The following is a 25,024-nucleotide window of genomic DNA, read 5'->3' as shown; positions in this document are numbered from 1 at the left end:
GGGAGTCTCCATGGTCAAGTGGAGAAATTTCGTTGGTCTGATGAGACCAAAATTGAGCTTTTTTGCCATCAGGCAAGATGCTAAACACTGCACATCACCACAAACACACCATCCCCACTGTGCATTAATGTGGTGACAGCATCATGCTGTGGGGGTGCTTCTCAGCAGAAGGCCCTGGATTGGAAAATAAAGAAAAATTCTAGAGGACAATCTTGTTCAGTCTGCAAGAGAACTACAGCTCAGGAGAAGATTTATTTTCCAGCAAGAAAATGACCAGAAGCATAAAGCAAAAACTACATTGTACACTGTGACTGTTCATGCCCGATCCCTATGCAACCTGACAGAGCTTGAGCAGTTTTGCAGAGAAGAATGGAGTAAAATTGCAGAGTCTGGATGTGCAAGCCTGATAGAGACCTATCCACACAGACTCAGCACTGTGACTGCAGCCAACAGTGCATCTACTTAATACTGACCTGAAGTGTGGAACAGCTTTAGGGTTGGAACAAGGACTGACTTGTAAACTGAAAGCTTTTCCTTCCTGCTCAGCTGTCTTTTTACCACAGCGGTCCGGTACAAGGTCTGCAACACTGCCAGTCCTGCACCAGTCTACCTGAGGCTCTCACAGTCCATTCTACTCTCGCTAGTGAACAAGACCCCGAGATACTTGAACTCCTTCACTTGAGGCAAAGAATCACTTTTCACCCGGTGGAAGCAATCTAACATTTTCCAGCAGATGACCATGGCCTCAGACTTGGAGATGCTGACCCCAAGTCTTGAGGGGTTTTTTTGTTTGTTTTTTTTTACCAAGAGAGCAATCTAGACTGTGCTGCACAAATACCAACAGTGTTTCAAAACATTGCCAACAAATGTATGCAATTTAGACAATTTGCAATTTGAGTTTGCCCTCACTTCTCACGACAGATGCACGATGTGACATCCAATGTGCTCGTATTTTTAAATTCTTTTTCTTTTATAGGTACCATTATATAAATGTACTTTAGACTTACATTTTCAGTCTTTGGAGCAAACTTTGAAGTTTAAGGGATGAGGATGAATAAGGAAAAAGACTGCTGATGATGCTCTGTTGCAGCCAATATTCGATATATTCTAGGCCAGTGATACTCAATGTGTGGCTTATGAGCCACATGTGGCTCTTTTTTGATGATTTGTGGCTCTTTTATGTCTTAATTTGAAATATTATTCTTACAGAAAACCTTAACAAAGGGAACTTTGACCTCGGATATTATCGCATTAATCAATTTGTTTCCCACACTTATACAGCCGGCTTTAATTGTCAGACTTAATTGTCAACCTTTATTTTTTGTCTGTATATTTCCATTGCCCTAATTTGCATTTTTTGCTACTTTCAATTTTTGCAATATCTGTTTGCCCCTTTTATCAGGTTTTACCCATTTTTGCCACTTCTATTCTGCTTTTTGCTATTTTCCCCTTTTTTGCTGCCCCTTTCCATTTTATTTTTTCCCCACTTTTGCCACCTTTTGGCTGCTTTTTTGCATATTTAGTCACTTTTCACTCATTTCTTTGCAATGTAAATGAAAATTTTTTGCCCATTTTTGTCACTTCTCACCCATATTTGCCACTTTCTGCCTTTTTGCCACTTTTTCTCCCAATTTTTTGCCCAGATTTTGCCATTTGGGGCCTATTTTGCCCTTTTTCACCAATGTTTGCCACCTAAACCTAACTATTATTGGCACTTTAACCTTTTTCTCACTTTTCACCACTAAGATTGTGGCTCTTGCAAAGGTTTTTTTGAATAGTTTGGCTCTTTGGTTGAGCAGGGTTGAGTAACACTGTTCTAGGCAGATTTCACATGTGACATATTTTTTCCATTTCCTGAAGATGGATTTAACTGAACTCTGGGGGATGTTCAATTCCTTGGAATGTTTTTTTAATCCATCTCCTGACTAATACTTTTTAATAACCTTTTCTCTGAGTTGCTCGGAGTGTTCTTTTGTCTCCATGGTGTAATGGTAGCCATTAATACTAATTAAGCAGTGACTGGACCTTCACTTGAGACACATTTACTTCACTCAGGTGATCCCTGTTTCACTAATTATATGATTGATTGATACAGTCAATAAAAGGGTAAAAAATGCAGCAGGATAAATAATTTTTATAGCCACTGTACATCCTCTTGCTCTGATTCCTCCTTCTCTCCACCATCCTCCTCTTTTCCTCTCCATTCTTTACATCTGTGCCGGCCCCTCCTCCCCGGAGGGACCAGGAAGGGACTAGGAAATAACACCCATCCTCTGTGAATGAGCCATGCCAAACACTCCCCACCCATGAGTGAACGGTCTGTTCGCAAACATGACCCGGTCCTGCATCGTAAACCCTTTTGGTTCTGACAGGAAGTGGGACAGCGATACTGATGGAGCGACAGCGTTTGTTATAGAGACCGAGCTTCTTATGTTTACATGGAAATCTGCTGTTGTGGATTTTTGTATTGTATATTTCCATCCACGAGAAGTGCACAGTTTTATATTAATGCTTTATATGCATGCAAAACCAGCTCATTCGTCTGTGCGCAGGAATAAATGCAGCTGAGGGGATTTCAATCACCGCTAACATTGTGTATTCTTGGAGCCGACCCAGCAGAGAGCTGGGCGGGGGAAAGAGAGAGAGAGAGACAGACAGAGACATTGCGGTTCTGTAGGAAGGGAAATAATCCAGAGAGGCCAGCGTGGGAATGGGTCAGCATATCTGACAGCGTAAGCAAAGCCCCCACCCTCTCCTCTCCCTCGTGCTTTTTCTCCTCCATCTTCCTCTTCGCTCCTCTCCCTCCCTCTCTCTCTGTCCCTCCACTCTCGAGGAGGGGTGAAGAAGTCTCCTCTCATGGGTTTCTCCCAAATTGTTTTCTCTGACATTTCTGAGATATTTCACTGTAAAGAAAATATTTGGACATATTTCTCCCTAATAGGCTCGCTGATGGCCGTGTTTTGTGTGCAGATAGTGACTTTGTGAATGCAGCTGCTTAAATCAGCATTATTTTTCTGTACCGCAGAAAAGTATGCATGTGTAACAACACTTTCTGCTTCCATTACAGCTGTGTCAAAGCTGCTGCTTCAAACCAAGTGAGCAGGGTTCATGTAATAAAAAGGCTTTTATTCCATGCTGTGTGCAGACAGGCATACCTGAAGTCTTTAACTGTAGCTGAGCATCATCCTGTACAGGAAAAGGTGTCGTCTGTGATAAAATCTGCCGATTAGTCCTTTTTCCATTATCGTGCACACCCTTTCCCTTCCCATTTTTCACTTCCCTACTCTCCTCCTTATCCCTGCTCTCCATTTCACTCCTCTTTTCTCTCCCCCTTCCACCTCACTCTATACTTCAGTGTCCAATTGCTGATAGAGTTTGGGGCCTAGGTAAGGAGAGGGATATTAAATAAGGTCTTTGGTTGTGTCTGGCCAAAGCTGTGATTGACAGGAATGCTAATTCAGCTTTTAGGAGTTTGTTCTTCCCTCCTCCTGAAGAGTCTTTAACCCTGAGATTGTCATCGTCGTCACAGCCACCGTGGACTGTTTTGTTCCTTTTTTAGCCCTTTTTCTCGTTCTCATGACATTTGCTGCTGTTTATGGGTTGGTGCAGTCCTCTGGGAGTTAAGGCAGTTGGCTCCCTCTTGTTTGTGAGGGTGTTGTCACAGAAACAACATGTTACTGTGGCATTTTAAATCAAATTTAATAGATCTTTCTACTGCAGAGGGGTTCATTTAGAGATGACAGTGTCTGAATGGAATTGAAAGAAAATCTTATTAAAAGTATGACTGAAAAACTTCTAAAAGAAGAAATAACAAGTTTCCCAGGGATGCAGCGGTTCCACACCGGTATCTGCAGATTTTGATCTAGGTGACTCTGATGTCAGCACCTCCAAGTCCAAGGCCATGGTTCTCTGCCGGAAAATGGTGGGTTGCTCCCCCCAGTCGGGGAGGGTTTCTTTGCCCCAAGTGAAGGAATTCAAGTACCTCGGGGTCTTGATCAGGAGTGAGGGTAGAAGGGACCATGAGATCGACGGGCAGATTGGTGCAGCATCTGTGGTATTGCAGACGTTGTACTGCACCATTGTGGTGAAGAGGGAGCTGAGCCAGGAGGCAAAGCTCTCAATTTACTGATCTATCTTTGTCCCAACCCTCACCTATGGTTATGAACTCTGGGTAATGACCGAAAGAACGAGATCGCGGGGTCAAGCGATCGAAATGAGATATCTCAGGAGGGTGTCTGGGCTCAGCTGCTGCTGCTCCTTCATGTCAAAAGGAGCCAGTTGAGATGGTTCCAGTATCTGATTATGATGCCTCCTGGTCGCCTCCCTGTTGAGGTCTTCCGGGCACATCCAACTGGAAGGAGACCTCGGGGTAGACACAGAACTCTCTGGGGGGATTATATATCTCATCTAGCCTGGGAATGCTTTGGATTCCCCCAGGAGGAGCTGGAAAATGTTGGGGAGAGAGACATGTAGGCTACCTTGCTTAGCCTGCTGCCTCTGCGACTCAACCCCGGATAAGTGGAAGAAGATGGATGAATGGACTCTGATGTGCAGGTGCATTTCAAAAGTTAGAATATTGTGGAAAAAGTCCCGAGCCTTCCTTCTCTTATTCTTCAGTACACACAACCTTAACCACAGGGATGACTGCTGACTTGACTATTGTCTGGAGGACAGTCACTGAACTTAGGAGAGCTTCAGGACGAGTGGGCCAAGGCTGGAGTCAGTGCATCCAGAGCCACCGTGGATATGTCCAGGAAATATGCTACAAGTGTCATGGTTTTATTGTCGAGACACTCCTGAACCACAGACCGCCATAAACATCTCACCAGAGCTAAGGAGAAAAAGAGCGAGATTTTGCATCTCATTTGGAAACCAAGGTCCCAGAGTCTGGAGGAAGACCACTAAGGCCCAGAATCCATCAGTGCTTGAAAGACAGTTTTTTCAGTTCCCACAGTCAGTGATGGTTTGAGGTGCTATGCCATCTGCTGCTGTTGGTCCACTCTGCATTATAAAGTCCAGAGTCAACACTGTCAGCTGTCTACTAGGAGATGTTAAAGCCCTTCATGCTTCCATCTGCTGAGACATTATGGAGATTCTGATTTCCCTTTCCAGCAGGACTTGGCACCTGCCCACAGTGAATCCAGAACTATCAGAAACTGGTTTGTTGACCGTGGTGTTACTGTTGACCGTGGTGTTACTGTTGACCGTGGTGTTACTGTGCTTGATGGGCCAGCCAACTGGTCTGACCTGAACCCAATAGAGAATCTCTTGGGAGGATTAGTGACACCAGACTCAACAATCCAGACCAGCTAAAGGCTGCTATCAGAGCAACCTGGCCTTCATAACAGCCCAGCAGTGCCACGGACTGATTGGCTCCATGTCGCATGGATTCAGGAAATTTTGGACTGATGTTTTGTAATATTCTAATTTCTTTGAAATGCACTGGTATTTTCATGGTCAAACAAGAGAGAGATGATATAACTAGGGATGAGTGCAGTTAAATAGTTTGATTCCTTTATCAAATTACCTATCATTTTTTTAAAAATACAGGCTGAAATTCCAGTCAATAGTGCTCTATCAAACTCTATCCACTAGAGGCTACTGTAGCTTCAGTGACTGGCCGCTGCCTTCCTGTCTGAGTACTTCACCAGACGCAAATATGAGAAGCTCCGTGGTAGCTTAGCGGTTAGCATGTAGTAGGAAGAGCACGGTATGACAGCTTTTAAGTAGTGAATGAAATAAAGTGGTATGTAGGCAGTCGAAGGTTGAACTCAATAGATATTTGTTGCATTGATCATTAGTGTTGTGATACTTGAGAATGGTCTTGGTCTAAGACCAGATTTTGAGTTTTTTGGTCTTCTCTGGGACTTGAGAGCATTTATACTAGTTCTTGTCTCAGTCTCAGTATGGCCGGACTCTGGATTTTCCATCAAGACCGGTTGAGACCAGCACTGATCTGCTATTCTTCGACTTCTTTAATGTCATAATAAGGAGAAGCACTCAATAAAACAACAAATAGCTACACCTGCAAAGACTTGGACATCAGAACATCTTATTTCAGTCAGAAATACCTCTGAACACTTACTTTAGGCCTCATTCACCTGACAAATCTAGATAAACATCTCATTTTCATATATTTAAAATAATTCTGGACTTGTCAGTGGCTTTTTATACATACAGGGATTTCTTTTTTACAAGAAGTTAGTTGAACAAATTTGCCAAGATTTGAGATTTTTGCATGTTGTGCAAAGAAAGAGTTGCGGACACCTAGTTCTTATCTGTCAAATTTATTTAAAACAAAACTAAAATTAAAGAGAGAATGCTCTTTAACTGTTCAACCCTGTCATGATTTTTTTAAACTGATTTTAATGGTCTTGGTTTTGACTTGGTCTCGACCCCTAAAAGTCTTGGTCTCGGATAGTGTGGTCTTGAGTACAACACTATTGATAATAGTAGTTATTATTCAGGCAAAAAAAATTGTTCTTATCACAGCTTAACTTTACAATGGACCATGATTTTGCAGACCTCCATGGGCACCCCGTTTGGCTGGGCCCCAGAAAGTTCTCCCCTTTATCCCCCCTTATGGGCGTCCTTGCCTGCACATGACTATTCTTGAATATGCATGGCTGTGTTCAGTTACCTTCAGGTACATTGGGGGTTCCAGGTTTCTGGCGCCTTTATTTTGGGGGTTGCGGGCTGAAAAGTTTGAAAAACCCAGCTTTCATGTAAAGTGTTGGGATCATACTGAATATGTAGAGACATTTTCTGATGATGATTGCAGCGTGCATGTCGGTTTCAAGCCTTAATGTACTAACTCTCCTCCTTTCCCATTCATTCATAATGACTTTGATGCATCATCACGTGACTGAAAACAGCCTATTCTGCATTTTAACACTGACCACTGTCTCTGTAGCTCCAGTGGCTTTAGTTCAGACATTGTTACATCTGCTGACTTTATAGCTGAAGAGTAATTAATCTTAATTAGACCAATCAACTCCCCTTCAGAGTCTGAATTCTCTCTGTTAACCGACACATATGTAAAGCATTTGCTGACGTCACTGATGTCGGCGTCCCGTAAGTCTGGCCTGGGTGTTAACAAATTTATCAGCTCCACTGTGACAACATTCCTCATCTGAAAGAAAGAAAGAACAGGGAGGTGTAGGGAACCGCAGAAGGGAAGGAGAGGAAGGAGAAAAGTGTTGTTCGCAAGCTGTAAAGCTAACATAAACCCAAGCAGCTTTAGCTCGGCTCACCACACATGTTGCAATTAACATGCAATAGCACGCTCCGCTGGTTGACCTCAAAGACGGCGCTGGGATGTTAGGTAGCTGGGCATGTGGTTAGCAGAGGGAGTGTAAAGGTCAGCTGGAGTAACACTGATCAAGCATGGAGCTGAGGGAGGCAGACAGTGTATTGTTGCTAATGAACTGTTAGATGTGCTTGTTTTTGATGCTTTGGGTTATAATACAGTGTCAAAATTTACTCTTACTTCTTTTTCCATTTTCCCTGAATTTCCATGACTGACTCTGGAGCAGCCCAGCAAAGGGCCTTAACTTGTTGCTTTCAATCAAACTGAAGCTCTTAAATATACAGTAGCTCAGCAGCCAACTAAATTCTGAACAATGGAGTCGAGTTGAGCCGCACCCTTTACATAAACCATTAGCCTATGTTTAAAATTCACTGCATGTCTGCCTTGGATATAGCTTTCTAAGTGTTTGTAGAGCTTGGCATTATTTTGAAGGTTTTTTAATAAAAGATTTATCCCTGTTAATGGTTTGGTCAAGCACAGTGTAAATACCTCTAAAATTCTCCTCGTAAAATGCTGAGAATAGATTGAAAATAATATAGTTTATATGAGTGCTGGCGCTATTTTTTATAACCATCGAAACCCTTCGAAATGGTGAGAAAAAAAGTGTTGTAAAAAATAAGAATATGAAATAATAATGTTAAATGGTTTTCACAAGTTTAAAAAAAACAAATAAAATAATATTTACGGTTTTTAAGCTTGTTTCAATCAAGAAGCATCGTCTTAGATCCAGCAACTTCCGTCATATTTTAGCATTAGTAGCTATACCTATGTAGCATCAGTTGGTTTATGAAATGTGAGAGCTGAAGCCCTCTTTTAAACATCATAAATGTAATGTGTTATACCAAAATAAACAAAAACAAGAATTCCACCTATGTCTGACAGATACCTTGCAGCATGGCTGCAGCTAACGCCTGGTTAGCTTAGTTTAGCGTGGATGAAACTGCTAGCATGGCTTTGTCCAAAAGTTTCCCACCAGGAAGACCACTAGAGATGCTACATTCATCAGAACAGAAATACTGAAAAATACTAAAATCACATTAAACTCCTGGTTAGTGTTAGGGTAAGAGTTAAGCTAACAGGCTGACAAAGTTTGAATTTCAACAATATAACCGCAAAACCTGATTATTAAATGTTTAAAAAAGAAGAGTAAACAGTCTGCTTGTAGTAAAAAAGCTTGTTCTCCATGAAAACACTCTAATGTAGCTAATGTAGCTCAGGCTAAAGCTAACAAAGCATTAGCTACATAGATAACAGCTAAATCTAAAGCTGATGAAGCTCAATAGCTACGTCAGCTACACAGATAACATAGCTGACTCTAACTGAGACTTTCATTTGCTGTGTAACCTACAAAGGCAGCGCAGCTGCATAACTAATATAGCTAAAGCTGAAGTAAACATAGCTACATTAGCTCTTTGAGAATACCGCTAAAGCTATAGGCATTTTTGAAGTAGGTACATGAATGGTAGCTTGCCTGGCTTTAGCTTAAGTTAGCGTAGCTACATTAGCTTATTTAGTAACACCAACTGCATACTTGCGATGCTTTATTAGCTTTATCTAAAGCTAAAGCAAGCCACCGTTTGCAAATCTACTTCTTAAACACGCCCATATGTAATCCAAAGTCCCTGTAAAGTGAAATCCAAAATTTGTCTTAATACACTAGATGAATAAAGTATGTCCAAATCTTAACAAAGCTGTGTTAGTGACCTAGATAACAGCTAAATCTAACGAAGCTCAACAGCTACGCAAGCTATACAGACAATATAGCTAAAACTAACTGAGCTACGTTAGCTATGTAAGCTATGACGGTAACATAGCTGCATAACTAATGTAGCTAAAGCTTAAGTACAAAGCTACGTTATCTCTTTAAAATACTGCTAATGCAATAGCCATTGTAGAAGTAGGTACACGAATGGTGGCTTGCATGGCCTTAGCTAATGTTAGCATAGCTACATTACCTTATGAATTAACACAAACTGTGTAGGAAAATCTGTATTACTTTTATCTAAAGCTAACAAAGCTAAAGCAAGCCAGCATTCACAAATCTACTTCTAAAATGCACCCATATGTAATTCAGAGTCCCTGTAAAGTGAAATCCAGAATGTTTATCTTAACTGTTACTTTAACTGAATTTTGATTTGGACCATTCAGGTGTTGTTCACCTCTTTCCTGGCTTGGTTTGATTTGGGCAGGGTTAATATGTGAACGGTCCACGTCACCAGCCCACAGTGGGGAATGACCCCGCCCCCTTAACGCCACAAAGCTATAAACTGAGCAGTTCATTTGAATACAGTCTGTTGTTAGCTGAGGTAACTGCCTTCATTTAATGATAGCAGCCAGCTACATGTTGTGTTTTTGTTCATTTTGAAGTAAATTTCCCAACTCTATCAGCCACGATGGCCTACTGCTCATTAATGGTATCATAACAAAGAGAATTGTGCCAGAAAACAGTAAATTTAATCCCAAACTTGCTGACTTTTATTATGAAGAGCAACATCAGGAAATGTTTTCAGCAGCAACATAGACATTAACAGTGGAAATGAAAATTTGGGAAAGTAGTGATAATATGTCAGATTTGGCTCTAACTAATCAACAGTACTACTAAATCTGGGAATGTTTTGGTCTTTTATCTGAAAAAAAACATGTTCTGAGGGTTTTAAGGCACATTTTGAAAAAGAAAAACTTTTGTGTTAACATCTGGATTTTGCCAACTGGTTCAAGGGTACAGCTTAAGGACAGCTTTGGTCAAAACCTGAATTAGCCAGTCCACCTCCTGCTTTGCACCATGATGCTTAGTTTAGCTATGCGAAGTTTGCTAAGCTAACCCTACATGTTCATGTAAGACATGTGAGGAGCTTTTGACTCTCTAACGCTCAGCGCTGGAGTGAGAAAAACGTAAAACCAGCTGGTTTAACTGGAAATGATATTTGTATTAAAATCAATGTCTCAGCAAGTTTTTGTGTCAAATCTCATAAAACTAGAAGGAAGAATCTTTAAAACAAAGTCTACACAGTCTATGTCAGCACAAAATAGTTTTGACACCAGATATTTTTAACTTGAGTTTAGTAACTGAGGAAAGATGTGATTTCTGTATTTAATGTGGTAATAAATTCCTTGTAGAAATATAAACTTTTAATGCTAGCGGCTGTTTTGCTCTCACTCTGTTCCAACGCTGAGCAGACCAATACAAGCACAATTTCTCCAGCTAGCTCTTATCCTCAGCCAAGCCATGAGCTTTTATCAGCTCATGAAAACTGCAGCCACGATAAGAAGTATTGGTTGTAGCACAGCTGACAGGTCAGCTTGATAGGAGAGAAGAAAAAACTAAAAGCTGCAGACAAATCCTCAGGGTTTGGGCACTGTGATGATTACAGTCCAATTTAAAGTATCATTCACTCTGAAGTTTCTAACTAAGAGAAGATACGGGGAGATAGTGATGAAGGGTTGACAGAGTTGAGGGAGACATGCGTCTCTTTGTGCCCTCACGCTTTATTTCTTTCTTGTTTTGTCTCCATCAGGATGGCGAGGAATGAGGACGATGAAGAGGAGGCGGCCAGAGAGAGGAGGCGCCGGGCACGCCAAGAGAGGCTGATGAACAGAGAGAGCGAGGAGCACAGCGGACAGCCGGACAGCCTGGTCATGACCAACAGCCACAGGTAGCGCATACACAGCAACTAGGGATGAGGAGATTACATGGAGGTTCTAGCCGTGGTTTAAAAAGTCACAGCTAAATAATCCTAAAGGCTAAGCAGCACTGTGTGCTAGGGGTGTAACAATTTTTGTATTCATCCTGAACCGTCACAGTTCAGTGCATGTAGTCACATGACAAATACATCTGAAATAAAAGAAAATGCGACTGTATTTAACCGCCATTCCCAGCCAAAGTGGTTGCTAACTGCCATTAGACAACCTCTAAATGTAAGAACACCCTAAAACACCAGTCAAAAAAGGGATTTATGACACAGAAATGTTGACATTCTGGAAAACTATGCTGATTTATACACTTGGTATTTGGTTAGAGTGTCAATTATTGCATCTACGCAATGTGGCATGGAGCCAATCAGTCCGTGACACTGCCCGGGTTTTATGAAGCCCAGGTTGCTCTGATAGCAGGTTTCAGCTCTCTCATCTTCCTCTTGACATTTCCCAAGAGACTCTCTATGAGCTTCAGGTCAGACCAGTTGACTGGCCAGTCAGACACAGTAATACCATGATCAGCAAACCAGTTTCAAGAAGTTTTGGCTTCCCTGTTGGTAGGGGCCAAGTCCTGCTGGAAAATGAAATTAGTTTCTCCATTAAACTTCTCAGCAGATGGAAGCATGAAGGTCTCTAAAATCTCCACGTAGATGGCTGGATTACTTGACACTAGGAACACGACACTTGTAGTCCATTTCCTGGACTTGTCTGTGTGGTGGCTCTTGATCCACTGACCCCGGCATCAGTCCTCCTGAAGCTCCCCCAAGTTCTTGAAGCTGCTTTGTTTGACAATCCTCTGAAGGCTGAGCTTATTCCTGTTGCTTGTGCTCTTTCTCTTACCACACTTTTTCTTTACACTCAACTTGCCATGAATATTTGAAACATCCTCTGAGAACAGCCTGCCCTTTTAGCATTGACCCTCTGAGCATTTGTCAAGTCAGCAGTCTTCCCCATGATTGTGGTTGTTTGTACTGAACCAGAGTGAGAGAGTGAAGGCCCTCTGAACCTTTGCAAATTGAACTTTCTACAGTATTCTAATAGTCTGAGATGGTGTTTTTTGTGAACTGTAATCTTCAGGATAAAACAAAAAAGAATTGTAATATATTTTACTTTGTATGGTATTCTGGATTTTTGAGATGCACCTACCTGTAAGCGCGTCATTCTGTGTTTACATAAGCAAGTCAATGGTTCTTCAGTGACAAACACCAGTCTGGATTTTGCATGAGTGTCCACTGCACCGGCTTTTTTACCAACAACAGCGTCACAGTTTCTTAATATTTCATAGATATGGCAGTTTTCCCATAAATGCAAGAACTTTAATTTTCATTTTATTTTGCAATTATTTTACATATTTCAAATCAGGAGGTATTAGGCTGTTTTTTGTGTTGCTTTTTATTTTGTGGGTACTTCTTTTTTTCTCTCATGTTTAGCTTAATAAAAACAGTGTTGAAATCTCAACATTTTAGAGTTGATTTATACTTCCAAAGTATCATTTAAACTCTATTGTGAGTTAAATGGCTTTCAGTGCTGGAGTTATTTAACAGTGTCCATCATCAGTGTTAGTTCAACTCTGTAGAGTCAGTTGATCTAAACTCTGCCCACTGCCATTACAAAAACATGAACTGTTTTCCCATCATGCCCTTGGGTGGAGTGTTTTAAATAAATTTTAGATGTGTTTAGATGTTGCCTGTTGCGAGGTGATCACTGTGTTATTGTTTTGATTTTAGAAAATGTCTGCACCATGAGTGAAGTTATCCACTGAGGTAGACACTTCCCATTCCCAAGACATTTTACAAAGGGGGGCCTCGACTGCACTCTCTGCCGTGGCCTTTAATAGACCAAAAAAAGGAAATCTTTTAAGTATGAAAAGTGCACTGCAACATTATAAGATATTGTTCTGTTAAAGGTACACTGTGATGTGTAAAAAGTGACTATTAAAGATTAATATTGCAAGAAAGTTTAAATATTACCTCTTTATAAAGTGTAAATTTAACTCTGAACCTGTGAGAATCATATAAACTCTGTTAAAGTGGTAAATGTTACACTATGTGTTGATTTGATACTGATGATTTGTCTGTCTAGATTGAACAGAGTATGAGCTGCACTAATGTTAGTTGAAAAATGATAATAATAAGTAAGGGAAATCTAGAACAATAAATCTGGGACTTTGTGTGCCTTTTATATTGATGAACCAAACCCGCACTAAACCATGACCCCAAATCGAGGTACGAACCAAACTGTAGCTTCTGTGAAGCATTATGCCCCCACCATGTATCAGTGATCTCACTCCCAATAAGGGGGCAGAGTGTTGTTTTGTTGTTTTGTTTCTGTGCAGACTGCACAGAAACAAAACAATGTGACAGTGCGACCTGCCTGTTAGCTGCATAGCTTCGTAGGCTATTCTACATTAGCTTTACTATGGAAGTGGAACCAAACAGTGAACATTTGGATCCACTGAAGAACCAAGCACAGTGACAGTGACCTCTGGACAGTTATTGATTGTGGCTCTACTGGGAGAGACATTTATGGTCACTCCTGCCATAAATGTGTCTTTAATTTGATGTTTTGTTGTTTCTCTTGTCCCTCTCTTCTTCTTGGTTCTCTCCCACCCATACCCCTCCTTCCAGCCCTTTTCAACCCCAACCACAGACTGTAACAGGGCTATATACTGCTAGTGCTATGCTCATGGCGATTACTGCTGGTCTTTATTTTTATATTAACCCGTTAAAGCCTGATAAGACAAACAATAGCCAGAAAATTCTAATTTTTTGGAAATTAGATGTTTATTTAACGTTCTACCGAAATCCAAAAACAGAAAAAAGTGCGATAGAATTTCACAGAAATATTTTAGCATTACATCTGATACTTTTTGCGTTTTTGGCAACTGATAATCCACTGGCGAGCCTTTTTTTTTTTTTCATTTATCAGGTTGCGTCCAAAACGTTTTTAAGTAATTTATTGATCATGTTGATTAGTTAGAGGTCTGTATTAAATTTGATACACACTTATGATATGATGAATAGGCTGTAAGGGGTTAATGGTTAACACTGGTCTATAAAAAAGGCCACAGAGTGCAGTGTAGACCTCGTAAAGTGTCTTGAGATAACTTTGGTTATGAATCAGTGGTATACAAACAAGCAAAGACTGAGATTGATTTTTTAAACCCCTACGGCAAAGTCAGGTGTCTGAAAATCAGTCCACCACCCTTTACTGCAGACTGCTCCCTGCCACAGATGGGAAGTGACTAACTCAGTAGATAACTTCACTCATGGTGCAGATGTGTCTAACATCAAAACAACAAAAATACAGTGACCACCCCATTACAGGCAACATCTAAACACATCAAAAACACTCTGATTGATTAATAACATATAGGTCCGCTGCACCCCCCTCCCCCCACAGAAAAAAAGCAGTCCAGTGTACCGTGGTGTCACCTACTTCGCAATTACAGCTCTAACACAAAAATATGTAGCTACATCTTGAGTATAAGTCCAGCTTTGCACAACAATGGCCAAGCTCAAAGACAAAAACAAGAATCAGCTGTTGTCAACCCTCCTTTCTGTCACATTATGGCACAAACTGTACATGCAATCTATCAGAACATATGACAGCATCGTGGGTAGTAAACCAATGACAGCTCCCCACTCCTCTGTCCAACATCATGCAAGGCAGCACATCGTCCTAATGCACCATTTGTGTTTTGGTTTTGAAACAGATAAAAAGACCTCCCTCATAAATCTCTGGATATAAACCATCCGTGTCTCTGCAGCCATGGGCAGTCCACTCTAACATGAATCAGAAATCTACAAAAGCTTACTGTGTCTTCTAATGGTGGCCAGGTGGACCCAGTATTGTAACACTATCAGGTGCTGAATGATGAAATTCAGTGAAGTGGCTTTTCTTTTTACATCCTATATTACATTGCAAGAATCCATCATTCTTCTCTGTCAATACAGCAGCAACCTCATGATCTCATACCTATTCATCATAAGGACTGCCGCTCTAACAAAGGGGCTCAATATCCTTTTTTCATCCTGTTTTTAGGCTCTGAGATCAATCGCCTGAGCCACGGTGGCAGTGGTGGGTTGCTCTGACATCTAGCAGCACAGACACTGCTTTGTGGTCACGAATGTTTCCCCTCTGTGAGCTCAGAGGTACATCCTGGGCACGTCAGACAACAGGGGGATTGTGCTGAAGGTTGCTGAGGCAGGGCCGGGTGTTGACTCGCCATTGTTGATTGTGTAGATGTACAACGATAATGTTTGCCAGACTTCTGTGTCAGGATATCATGAGTCATGATGTTTGGAGTGAGGTAGACAAATATACTGCTGGTTCTGTACGGACATGAATATAAGTTAGATAATTGTCAGCGCATCGCGTTGGTTAAATCTTAACAAATTTAGAGTGAGTTGTCATACTTTACAGTTTGGTAATCCCCTTGACTTTGACTTTATCTCAACCATCAGGTTTATATTTGTGGTTTGTGCTGAAATGTCTCAACAAGTGTTGGATTTGATTCTCATAAAATCTGGCAAAGAAATGAGCTGTTGAGTCAAGAATACAAGATTCCCTTCAGGCTACAAATCCAAGAGAAGTTTGACTGAAGTTTGACTGTGTTTATTTGAAGCGCTAACCATTGGCTTATTCTAAAGAATCTCTGTGGTGTAGACCCGTCAATAAAGCCAACGGTCTGACAATGAGAGCTGGCGATAAGGGGCAGCCAGTCAGCTTGGTAAAATCATATTTCCTTTCAAGGTATTCAGTTTGGTCTCTTTTGAATGGGAGCCTAAAAGTTTAGATCTGGTCCCTTTTCAGCTCTCTGGTTGATACTTTCGCAGGACTGAGAAACTCTACTTGGCGTGCATTTAAGTTGAGATTTGGGATATTGTCTTAACTGTCAATTTCCAAATCTCAACTTAAAATACGATGGAATTCCAAGTGGATTAAGCAGTGCTGTGTTCATTAGGTCCGCGGTTCTCAACGTTGGGGGAGTCGCGAGACACTAACAGGGGGTCTTCAGATTCCCCCCAAAAAACTATGAATATTTTTAGAACTCCACTGTTGCCACTTTACCCCAGTTTTAACCAATTTTCATCACTTTTTACACAAATTTGAACACATTTTTGCCATTTAAAACTTATTTTTGCCATTTTAAACTCTTTCCACCACTTTTTTCTGCCTGTTTTTGCCACTTCTAAACCAATTCTTGCCACATAAGCCAAATGTCAACACATTATTGCTACTATTAACCCCATTTAACCACTCTTTATGACCAGTTTTTCCCATTTAAACCACATTTCACTATCTGATAGGCCCAATTTTGCCAATTTGATCAGTTTCTGCCAATATCTGCATATTTTTTATTTCTCAGTTAGCACTGTTTTGCCAGTTTATATAGATTTTTCTTCCAATTTTACCAGATTTCTGCCCATTTTTTGCCTATGTAAAGCCTTTTCAGCCACTTTTCAATTCCCTTTAACCACTATTTATGCTCATTTTTGTCTTTTTTTTTTGGTTATTTTCTGCCATTCTGATTTTTGCCACTTCTAACACACAAATGATTAAAAAAATTATTTGTTTTATTGATAAGAGTGGTTATTTGTTCAGGTTAAATATAAAATAAGGATATTACACCTTAACTTTACAATAGACCAAGATTTTGTTGACCTCCATGGGCCCCCAGTTTGGCTGTGTCCCAGAAAGCTCTCCCCTTTATCCCCCCTTATTTACGGCCTTGTCTCCACATGACTGTTCTTGATTGTGCATGGCTGAGTTCAGCCACCTTCAGGTACAGTGGGGCTAAGTGGGTTTTCATGTGTTTTGCACTAAGGAGAGGTTTCTGTCTAGCCATCCTGCCATAAAGCTCAGATCAGTGGAGGGCTGCAGTGATGGTTGTCCTTCTGGATCTTTGTCCCATCTCCGCACAGGATATCTGGAACTCAGTCAGAGTGACCATCAAGTTCTTGGTCACCTCTCTTACTGAGGCCCTTCCCCCGATTGCTCAGTTTTGCTGGGCAACCTGCTCTTGGAAGAGTCCTGGTTGTGCAAAACTTCTCCTATTTGTGAATCCTGGAGGCAACTGTGCTCTTGGAAATCTTCAGTGTAGCCCCTCCAATATTGGTGCCTGAGAAAAATCCTGTGTCTGTCGCTCTACCATATAAACAGCTGTCTAACCATTAAATTCTTTCTTTTGTTTCTTTAAACACCATTTGAAGTCTGCATATTTTATCATTTCTATTGCATATTTTATGTTTGCATTTATTTCATTTTCCACACCTCTCTGTTGAGCCTGATAGTTCTATTCCTGCCTTCTGCTTTGTCTGTAACAGCTCTTCAGAAACATCTGCTTTAAAAGGTGCTACGTAGTTAGTATGAGAAAATCATGTTGTGCCCTTAATGTCCCTGCCCTCAGCCAACATCTGCTACTCTAAACTCGTGAATTTCTCATGAAAAAAGGCTGCACATCTGAGATATTTGTCTCCTCTGTCTCCTCAGCGTGACCGAAACTGTGACCAGCTCTTACGGAGGACTCGGGGGCGGAGAAGAAGAGGACCAAGCCTTGCAGGAGCGCATGGCCAAACGCGAGGAGAGGCGGCAGAGACGCATGAAGGAGGCTCTGGAGAGGCAGAGACAGCTGGACCTGGAGTCCACGACCACAGAGGGCAGCAACAACAACAGCAGCAGCCTCGCCACGGAGAAAAACAGCGCAGAGGAGGAGAGGCCTTCCTCCTGGCGCAGGGGTCGTTACCGTGACATGGAGGAAGAGGAGGTGAAGACGGAGAGGTACAGCTCCAGGAGAGAGGAGCGAGAGGAGCCGAGGGAGGAGGAGGAGGCTGCTCCTGAGGTTGAGGAGGAAGCAGATGAGGGTGTAGAGGAAGAGGAGGAGCAGCAAGAGGAAGAGGTGGAGGAGAAATCAAGGAGGTCTTACATGAGAGAAAAGGTGAGTCATCATTCTAGTCTTGATCACCTTTTTTTCCAGTTTTGAACTTTTTTAGCTGACAATCGCTGCGAATGTGATGCTTGTTTCTGTAGGAATCATCAGAAGAACCTAAAAGTGAAACTAAGGTATGCTTATTGATCTACTGACTTCTTAAGCACATCCCTCACTGATTTATCCCTCAAAGACCTGCTGTAAACCTTCTCCATAGGACCTCGCTGAGGAAGAAACACACTCGATAGTCAGTGAGAGTTCAAACCAGGCCAAGTCAGCTAATTCAGAGGCCGTGGAGGATGCAGTAGCATCAGAGGAGTCTGGAGAGGTACCTGAAGATGATTGTGTAGATTCAGAGAACAAGTCTGTGGCACTCAGAAATGAGAGCGAAGAAGACAAAGAGGTATCTGAGATACTGCACTCAGAAGATAATGAGGTATCAAACATGTGGTAAGAGTTTGCGTAGAGGTGTGATACACAGCACAGAAACCCTTCTGGGTAACTTCAGTGTCACGGTGTGTTATTAAAAAGATGTAAACAGGAATATCACAAGTCTAGGCCACAGAGAAACCCTCATCTTGTCGACTTTGTTATTAATGTCAGAGCCAGACGCTGAAATTACCCAGACACCTCGTCTCGTCACAGTGTGGCCTGCACCGTTTGGTGGAAACTGAGCCTGCGGTTTATGAGGCATGTTTGCAGCCATGCGGTCAGATTGATAAGGTTGATGTTTGCCTCACAGAGTGGTCACTGATTATTTCTGCATGTCTCACCTCAGCTAAGAGAGCAGCAACATTTATGATGCAGAGTCCACTTTGGAGAATTCCCTCCCATTTAAAATGAAAGGTGTGGTTTTACACGAGGAGAAGGCTGCTAAGTTTTTAACCTTTTAACTTTGGGAAGCAAAGATTTTCTCTTACAATCCTTTCTTTCCTGGAGTCAATCCAGAGACCAGTGTGTTGAGGACGACAGCCTCTGCATAGGGATGCCTGCTCTACCCACCTACAACTGCTCAGTTCCAACCACCTCCACTGCTTTTTTCAGTTTTGTCTATTCAACAGATATTGCTCTCCATTGGGTGTATTACTAAGAGAGTGAACCACATTTTCATTTCATGGCTGAATTTCACATAATGAGGGAGAAAAGCTGTTTAAAATTATCTTAAAATTGACACTTTTAATGGCTTTTCTCCCTCATTATGTGAAATTCATCCATGAAATGAAAGCAGTAATTAACTGTTTAGTAAATACACCTGATGGAGTTCAGTTTTTCTTAGAGTTGGGCAGACCTGCCCAGCATGTCTCTACTAGACTTGGATCTGTCTACTGGGGCCGCACCATAACAGAAGAGGGGGGTGGAGGAAGAAATGGAGTTAAAGGGGTTGCTCCGGGGACAGAACTGGCAGCCGATGGCAGAGAGTAATCTCGGCCAATCACAAGTATGTAGCACAAAATATGAATGAGCTATAACAACAGAACAGCAGCTTCCTGTAGTAGCTTTTACTATATGTAGCAGTTTCTGATGACATCTGTAGTTTTTCCAGGACAATGGCAAACATGTGATGTCATGACAACAATAAAACAAAGTTACAGCTATGACATTTCAATGCCAGCAATTTACAGTATCTACTTTCAAGTTTCTAAGTTAGTTAAAATCATATGTACTTTTTTTTTTTTTTAATTATCATTCAATGTATTGATTCAACTACATGGTGTAATTAATGGTCAGAATATATACATATATATATATATGTAACTATACATATTTTTTACTATGTATATCTACTATTCATTTTTTCTATTTAAATATAAATATATATATTATTATATTTATATATAACTATTCATATTTTAACTATATATATTCACCATAAATATATTAATATATAAAATAGAAAATAAATACAAAATATAAATATAAATACATTTTTCATGAAATATATGTACTTTTTTAAAGGAAATATATATGTAATTATAAATATTTTTTACTATATATATATATATATATATCTACTATGCATAGATTTTTTTATTTAAAAACTTTATATATTTTATTTATGTAATTATATTTTTTTACAATACATGTATAGTAAATCTGGTGTAACTTTTGAGGGATGATTTGTAACCCCAAAAAGAGAAAGAAAGAGATATAAAATCTTTTGACGATTTTGTGAAAAACATCAAATTTTAAACTTTTCCTGGAAATAAGCTATTTGTCCAGGATTTATATTTTTTTCCCAACAAGGCACGCCTATGAAATCTACTTCAGTGCCTTGATAAAGGCTTTCATTAGCTTCATACATGCTTCACTGCAGCTAAAGTAAACACAATCCACACTGACTTCTATTTTAGCCTTTAATTACACAAACACAGCACCCACACAGTCCAAGCACTTTATTTTAGTCGACTGTTTTTGTGTAACTTCTTTTTTTTCCCCCAAAGCTCATTTCAGTTCAGTTATACTTAAAATCATGTTAACAGAAGTATAAAAAGACTGTTGGCTCTGTATGACTTCAGATGAGAATCTTTTTTATTCCTCTGAGTGAACTTAGTGTCATTTTTCCCTGTCCAAATCTTAGACTGCTAAAAGGCATTTTTACCGTAATTAACAGTCATGACTGGAGCTGAGGAGGTCTAATAGTGCTGTTGCATCATCAGTAACAGCTCCATGCTAATGTATGCTGCTTCACAGTAAACTGTGATGTCTCTACATTTGTCCAAAAATGTACATTTGTTGTTTAGAAACATGAGAATCCTGTTTTTGAAGTGTCAGAGTCTAAATATCCAGCTGTAGCCCCTCCAACCATGATCACACGTTTCATAATCCTGTCTCAGTAGTAAATACGGAGTGGACTCTGTGTTATAAGATGTTCTGTGTTATTTTGTGTGGGGTGTGCTCTCTTGTTACTTGTCAATTGACGTCCCGTGTTGTCAGTCCCCGGGCTCCGCCCACTCTTGATACCCACCAATGAAGTTATTGTTCACTCTCCTCGTGGTTGTTTCTGTGCAGGTGGAGGAGAGAGGCGGGGCCAGGGACGAGCAGAGGAAGCAGAACGGAGGACTGCACGAGGAGGAGACTCCTAAACAGCACAGGAAACCTGAGAGGACTCTCAGGTACAAAGACACAGAGGCACACGTCATGTGACATCAGGGTTTCCACTCAGGCTGGACTGGGGATAGCCTGGCCTCGTTCAGGATACAGATAAACATGTTAAAACAAACTCTCAGAGCCAGCTCAGGATGTAAACATTTAAAATGATTACAGCTTTGAAGCTCCTGTTGGAAGTTTCTTGGTGGTAGTGAACCATACTGAAATTAACATGGATGCCTTTATGTGACCTAAAAAAGCCAACAAGATCATCAACAAGATGGATAACTTAAAAAAAATTATCAATAGACTATAGGAATTTTGACTGCCGAGTTGGAAAGGACTAGAAGGAGGCATAGGGGTGTAGAAAAGCAAGAAGAGGAGAGGGACAAGAGAAACAACAAAACAATGAAAGACAACTCCATGGCATTTGTGTCCATCAACTTACAGTCTTTCCCATTTTGAACCAAAATGAGGTAGCAGACATGTGTAGCTCTGGTAGTTATCTGAGCTATACATGCTAACGCTGCCATAGTGTTTGAGCAGTGAGGCATGTTGGTGACAAATATTTATGCTGAAGCCTGTTAGGAGACATGCAGAAACATCTTTGCTAATAGAAGCTGTCAGTGTGACATGGTCTGATTAAACTACCATTTTTCTAAAGCTACATCTACCAATTTGCAGTGAAACTTAACCGCCCACAGCTGCATCCAAGCTAACCGCTACACCAGCGGCAGCTGTTGATCAGAGCAGTGCAACATCACTTCCTGCTTTCCAATGTGACCGTGCCCCCAAAACAGGCCCTCAGATTGAATGGTGGTAGGTTAGACCCTCAGAGCAGATAAAGCCTTGCATCCCCCCCAGAGATCCCCACCCCCAAGGGCTGATGTTCTCAACCTTGGGGTCAGGAGCCCCTTTTGGGTTGCCAGACACTAAGAAGGGGTCTCGAAAGTTCCCTAAAAAAGAGAAAAACAATACTTTTAAACCAATTTTGCCAAATTTTAATTAGTTTTCATCAATTTTTCCCACAAGTTTTTACACATTTTGCCATTTAACACTTTTTTTTTTTTTGCTATTTTAAACCCTTTCCACCACTTTTTTTCTGCCTGTTTTTGCCACTTCTAAACCAATTCTTGCCACATAAGCCTAACGTTTTATTTTTTCTTTTTTTTCTTTCCGTTTCACCAGATTTTCACCTATTTTTGCCTATTTAAAGCCACTTTAAATCTTTTACCACTATTAATGCCCATTTTTGCTTTTTTCAATTATTTTTTGTCATTCTTATATTATTTTTTCCACTTCTAACCCATTTCTGCAACTTCACCACCTTTTCCAACATTTTCTACCATTATTAACCATTTTTTTTTCCATTTTTAATTCCTTTTTTTAACAAAATAGATTGACATTTTTAAAAAGGGTATATAGCACATAAAAGATTTTTTAAAAGAGTTTTGTTTCAATGATAAGAGTGGGGGTTTTTTTCAGGTCAAGTATAAAAAGAGGATATTACAGCTTGACTTTACAATAGACCTTGATTTTGTTGATCTCCATGGGCCTCCAGTTTGGCTGGGTCCAGGAAAGCTCTCCCCTTTATCCCCCCTTATGGACGGCCTTGTCTCCACATGACTGTTCTTGATTGTGCATGGCTGTGTTCAGCCACCTTCAGGTACAGTGGGGGTCCCCAGTCTCTGGCACCTTTATTTTGGGGGTCATGGGCTGAAAAGGTTGAGAACCCCTGGTCTAGGTCATGTCTGCATGTCTTGATGCTTTAGTTGCTGCCCTGTGATTGGCTGATTAGACATTTACTCTAGCGAACAGTTGAACAGGTGTGCCTAATGAAGTGAGTGGTGGGTGTAAATCCAGTATTTCCTCATTTATTCTTATGTAGACTGGGCTGACTTGTCACAGTGTCACCATTTGCCCAACAGGTTCAGTTTAACCAGACAGGAACTTAATAAAGCTGTAGTCTTTTTTGTTGCAGAGCCTTGCATTAAATGAAAACATAACAGCAGAGCCTAAGGCGTCTATGAAATAACTGAAAACCATGTCTGAATCAGACCTAGCAGCAGTAGTTTGTTTTTAAGTCGGGTCACTAACAGTTAAATCTGCTCAGCGTGAAACCTGAGCCATGCTGTAACAGTATCTCTGCAGAGGTGATTGTTGATGTTTGAATGTGCATGCATGCTTTTTTTCTGTTTGCTCTTCCATGAAGGAATGAAAACCCTCTAAGTGTATGTTGAAATATTCAGCTAGTATCAAATGTCGAGTGTTTTCCTCTGCACAAGCTTTGCCTCCTACAGATTTAGTTTCTGCTCTGACCTGCGTTGTCTCCCCCTGACTCGTGTTTGTGTGTCCGTCCCAGCCGCAGCAGCGTACGTTCCCCCGAGGTGTCCGCGGGTGAAGACCAGGACGAAGACGCCCGCCTGGAGGCAGAGCGCAAGCTGGAGGAGCTGAAGCGCCGCCGTGACGACGCGGAGAGCGAGGAGTTTGAGAGGATGAGGCAGAAGCAGCAGGAGGCCGAAGCTGAGCTGGAGGAGCTGAAGAGGAAGAGGGAGGAGAGGAGGAAGGTGCTGGAGGAGGAGGAGAGGCAGAAGAAGCAGGAGGAGGCGGAGAGGAAAGCCAGAGAGGAGGTAGGGAGTTAGAGCAGTTGATTTGTGTGGGGTTTTTTTTCCTCTTTTCATCCACTTTCTACTTGAGCAGTCTTTCGATGCCAAATTAAACCAAAACTGTCCACACTGGAAATGCAATTATGATGCTGCAGGGATTGAAGCGCTCTATAACTGCACTTTTTAAATGAGAATAATATTGTTTTAAAACATTATGGCTTCCTAGTTCTAACTAGATGTGTATTTTCCTGGCAGCTGATTTTAATTTTGAAAAGAAAAATCTAAAATCAAGAAAAAAGCAGTTTACACTCACTGTTTTAGAACAAGAAAGCAAAACAGAGCCCCCCCTTTTAATTCTCAATATTAAATTGAGAATTAAAGAAACCATTCTTTTTGTTTTCCATTGTTTTTCATTCCAAAAAGAGAAGAACGATAAAACAGAACAGTTCATTTTTCAATTTATTATTTTGTGTTTAAATTAAAAAAGCAAAGTCAACCAGAAAAAAACAACTGGAGCTGTAACATTCTTTTCCCTTTTTGTGTGGCCTAGAGCTGTTATGAGATAAATGAATGTTACAACCCCAGAAAGGTACAAAGGTAAAAGGGGCCAACATGGCGTACTTTTGGATACAGTGGTTTACCTAGTGACATACATAGAGGTGTATAAAGTGGTCTTCATAGTAGCGTTCATAGTGGCGTGCTAATGGCTTTCATAATTTCATAGGAGTGGCTTACTAGCAGCTATATCTCTGGTTTTTGGAGCGTACAAAGAACGCTATTGTGGAGTTTGTTTACTAAAGCTGTGTTTTCAACAGGTGGTCCTGTTTGATTCAGTATGGTTTGGTGTCAGTACACTAAACCATTGGTTCCCAATCTAGGGTACCCCCTAGGGCAGGGGTTCTCAACCTTTTCAGCCTGTGGCCTCCAAAATAAAGGTGCCAGAGACCGGGGACCCCCACTGTACCTGAACACAGCCGTGCACAATCAAGAACAGTCATGTGGAGACAAGGCCGTCCATAAGGGGGTATAAAGGGGAGAGCTTTCTGGGGCTCAGCCAAACTGGAGGCCCATGGAGGTCAATAAAATCAGGGTCTTTAGTAAAGTTAAGCTGTAATATCCTTATTTTTGTATTTAAGAGTGGTTTTATATTTAACCACTTTTATCAGTGCAACAAATCTCTTTTTTAAATAATTTGTGTAGTATATAGCCTTCTTAAAAATATAAATCTGTTATGTTAAATAAAAGAATTAAAACAGGTTGCTAATGGAAAAAAATGGGTTGATAATGGCAAAAAATGTTGGAAAAGATGGTGAAGTTGGATCTTAAAATTAGCATAAATGGGTTAGAAGTGGCAAAAATAATATAAGAATGGCAAAAAATAGCTGAAAAAAGGCAAAA

General features: G+C 40.8%; 1 protein-coding gene across 8 annotated transcripts in view; it reads left to right on the top strand.

Moving 5' to 3' along the window:
* The window catches only part of cald1a (caldesmon 1a), a 127,210-nt gene that overhangs the window by 67,922 nt on the left and 34,264 nt on the right, over positions 1-25,024 (top strand). For 5 of the 8 annotated variants that reach the window (XR_005991554.1, XR_005991553.1, XM_041780502.1 and 2 more), the window contains exons 3-8: positions 10,825-10,962; positions 17,498-17,942; positions 18,035-18,067; positions 18,151-18,369; positions 20,943-21,046; positions 23,383-23,650. Coding sequence is in view for 6 of the 8 variants with exons in the window: in XM_041780502.1 (XP_041636436.1) it covers positions 10,825-10,962; positions 17,498-17,942; positions 18,035-18,067; positions 18,151-18,369; positions 20,943-21,046; positions 23,383-23,650 (1,207 nt within the window). In the remaining 2 variants the exon portion in view is untranslated. The remainder of the gene's footprint in view (positions 1-10,824; positions 10,963-17,497; positions 17,943-18,034; positions 18,068-18,150; positions 18,370-20,942; positions 21,047-23,382; positions 23,651-25,024) is intronic. The other 3 variants (XM_041780501.1, XM_041780504.1, XM_041780505.1) reach the window with 3 other exon arrangements.

This window comes from Cheilinus undulatus, linkage group 23 (genome assembly GCF_018320785.1).
Source record: "Cheilinus undulatus linkage group 23, ASM1832078v1, whole genome shotgun sequence".
Taxonomy (NCBI): Eukaryota; Metazoa; Chordata; class Actinopteri; order Labriformes; family Labridae; genus Cheilinus; species Cheilinus undulatus.
The sequence above is the reverse complement of the archived record's forward strand: the minus strand, read 5'-3'. Positions and strand labels throughout refer to the sequence as shown.